The sequence below is a fragment of the Nansenia antarctica genome, assembly GCF_963989245.1.
Source record: "Nansenia antarctica genome assembly, chromosome: 16".
Classification (NCBI taxonomy): Eukaryota; Metazoa; Chordata; class Actinopteri; order Argentiniformes; family Microstomatidae; genus Nansenia; species Nansenia antarctica.
This window is the reverse complement of record NC_137686.1, coordinates 7,229,648-7,232,147: the sequence shown is the minus strand read 5'-3', so window position 1 is coordinate 7,232,147 and position 2,500 is coordinate 7,229,648. Positions and strand designations below refer to the sequence as shown.

General features: G+C 41.8%; 1 protein-coding gene across 1 annotated transcript in view; it reads right to left on the bottom strand.

Moving 5' to 3' along the window:
• LOC308171716 (receptor-type tyrosine-protein phosphatase S-like) overlaps nt 1-2,500 on the bottom strand; it is a gene marked incomplete at both ends in the record, with an annotated part of 66,166 nt that overhangs the window by 14,036 nt on the left and 49,630 nt on the right. The window contains 1 exon segment of the mRNA XM_080546588.1: nt 1,177-1,300. Coding sequence (XP_080402714.1) covers nt 1,177-1,300 — 124 coding nt within the window.

The window sequence follows — 2,500 nt, the reverse complement described above, 5'->3', positions numbered from 1 at the left end:
TTCAAATCAAAAATGAAATGATGGCTGATAGATAACCAATCATGTGACCACTGACCACATAGACCCAAAACTTTTTTCTTTTCGTTTTTTTTACGATGTAGCCTAATGTTTTCTTGAGTGTAAAAAGTGCGATGTTTTTATTTCCTGTACTTCTGTTTTATCTGATTTTACTATGTCCTGTAATTCTGTTTTAAATTGTTTATAACATCTGAGGCCATATTTCCCATGTGGATTCACCTGCCCAGGGACTGCTGATGTCATTTAGCTACCCAGCTAATTCAGGGAGAGTCAATGACTGTCTACGCTCCACACATGCTGATAAATGACATTTGAAGTGCGCCTATCAAACATTGATAGACTTCCAAGTTCATTTCAATCTTGGTCACCATCTCTTGTGTTCTGACAAGCAGCTCCCAGTCGACATGGTATCCAGTAGCACCTGTGACATACGACACCCCCTGGGTTGGCCTGCAGCCAGCTACTTATAGATGGGAAGTCAGTGTCCAGTAACCAAGTAACTAAGTAACTAAGTGACCAGCCACAGATAGAACTCAGGTGTCATGTCAGCGAAGGAGGGGCGGTCAGAACCCACACGATTGGTGCACCCTCCGCTTGGTCAATGGACCTATCGCTAAGCCACGCCCCCTTTGAAAACTCAGACAAACTGACGGTGACTGACTGACCGACCGTGACTGAATGACATTCAATGACTTACAGTTGGCAAATTTCTGATTTCTGATTTACCACAGAAAGTAATAGACATGTTTTTTTTAAAGATGACAAGAATATTTAGTCTAGAAGCTTCTCACCATCAGATTAGCAGTCAATATTAGCAATCAATACAGTTTGATTCTGTAGAATCTGCAAATAAATAAATCTACCCTCAATCGACCAACTGAGCAAGACCTTTGATTTCCTGTCGTTCATTTGATATCAGAAACACATCCTTACACACACACACACACACACACACACACACACATGCATTCATGCACTCGCATTCGCACTCACACACACACTCACACTCTCACACACACTCACACACACACACACACCCACACACACACACACACACACACACACACACACACACACACACACACACACACATTCATACACACCCCTCCCCTCCTCCCCCTACCCCCCCACGCTCCTCTCCACACTCACACACAGTACCTTCGATGGGCGAGAGGACCACCCTGGTGTGGTCGTAGGCGATGACGTTAGCGTAGCGGTTCTTGACCTTGTTGACCTCCAGGTTGGAGTGCTCCCAGGTGAACTGCTGGCCCGGGTCGATGGACTGAGGGACAAGACACAGGTACACACACTTAACACCTGTCCACATGTCTGTACTGTGTGTTACTGTGTTGTCTATATGTCTGTACTGTGTCTCTGTGTGTTACTGTGTTGTCTATATGTCTGTAGTGTGTTTCTGTGTGTTACTGTGTTGTCTATATGTCTGTACTGTGTTTCTGTGTGTTACTGTGTTGTCTATATGTCTGTACTGTGTCTCTGTGTGTTACTGTGTTGTCTATATGTCTGTACTGTGTCTCTGTGTGTTACTGTGTTGTCTATATGTCTGTACTGTGTTACTGTGTGTTACTGTGGTGTCTATATGTCTGTACTGTGTCTCTGTGTGTTACTGTGGTGTCTATATGTCTGTACTGTGTTTCTGTGTGTTACTGTGTTGTCTATATGTCTGTACTGTGTCTCTGTGTGTTACTGTGTTGTCTATATGTCTGTACTGTGTCTCTGTGTGTTACTGTGTTGTCTATATGTCTGTACTGTGTTTCTGTGTGCTACTGTGTTGTCTATATGTCTGTACTGTGTCTCTGTGTGTTACTGTGTTGTCTATATGTCTGTACTGTGTCTCTGTGTGTTACTGTGTTGTCTATATGTCTGTACTGTGTTTCTGTGTGTTACTGTGTTGTCTATATGTCTGTACTGTGTTGTCTATATGTCTGTACTGTGTCTCTGTGTGTTACTGTGTTGTCTATATGTCTGTAGTGTGTTTCTGTGTGTTACTGTGTTGTCTATATGTCTGTACTGTGTTTCTGTGTGTTACTGTGTTGTCTATATGTCTGTACTGTGTCTCTGTGTGTTACTGTGTTGTCTATATGTCTGTACTGTGTCTCTGTGTGTTACTGTGTTGTCTATATGTCTGTAGTGTGTTTCTCTGTGTTACTGTGTTGTCTATATGTCTGTACTGTGTTTCTGTGTGTTACTGTGTTGTCTATATGTCTGTACTGTGTTTCTGTGTGTTATATTTGATGACTTATTATTTTATTCACAGTATTACCAAAGCTATGTATGCCTTTACTGTGTGATGTTATTTTTAGCTTTTTAGGAAGCCTTTTTCTAACTGGCGAGGGACTGGATGTGAATGGATGAAAATGAGCCTTCTGGCTAAATCTGGCGTATTTACGGTTTTTAATGTTCATTAATATGCATTGTCTCTTTACAAATAAAATAAACATAAACCAACGCTGAGAGAAATCAG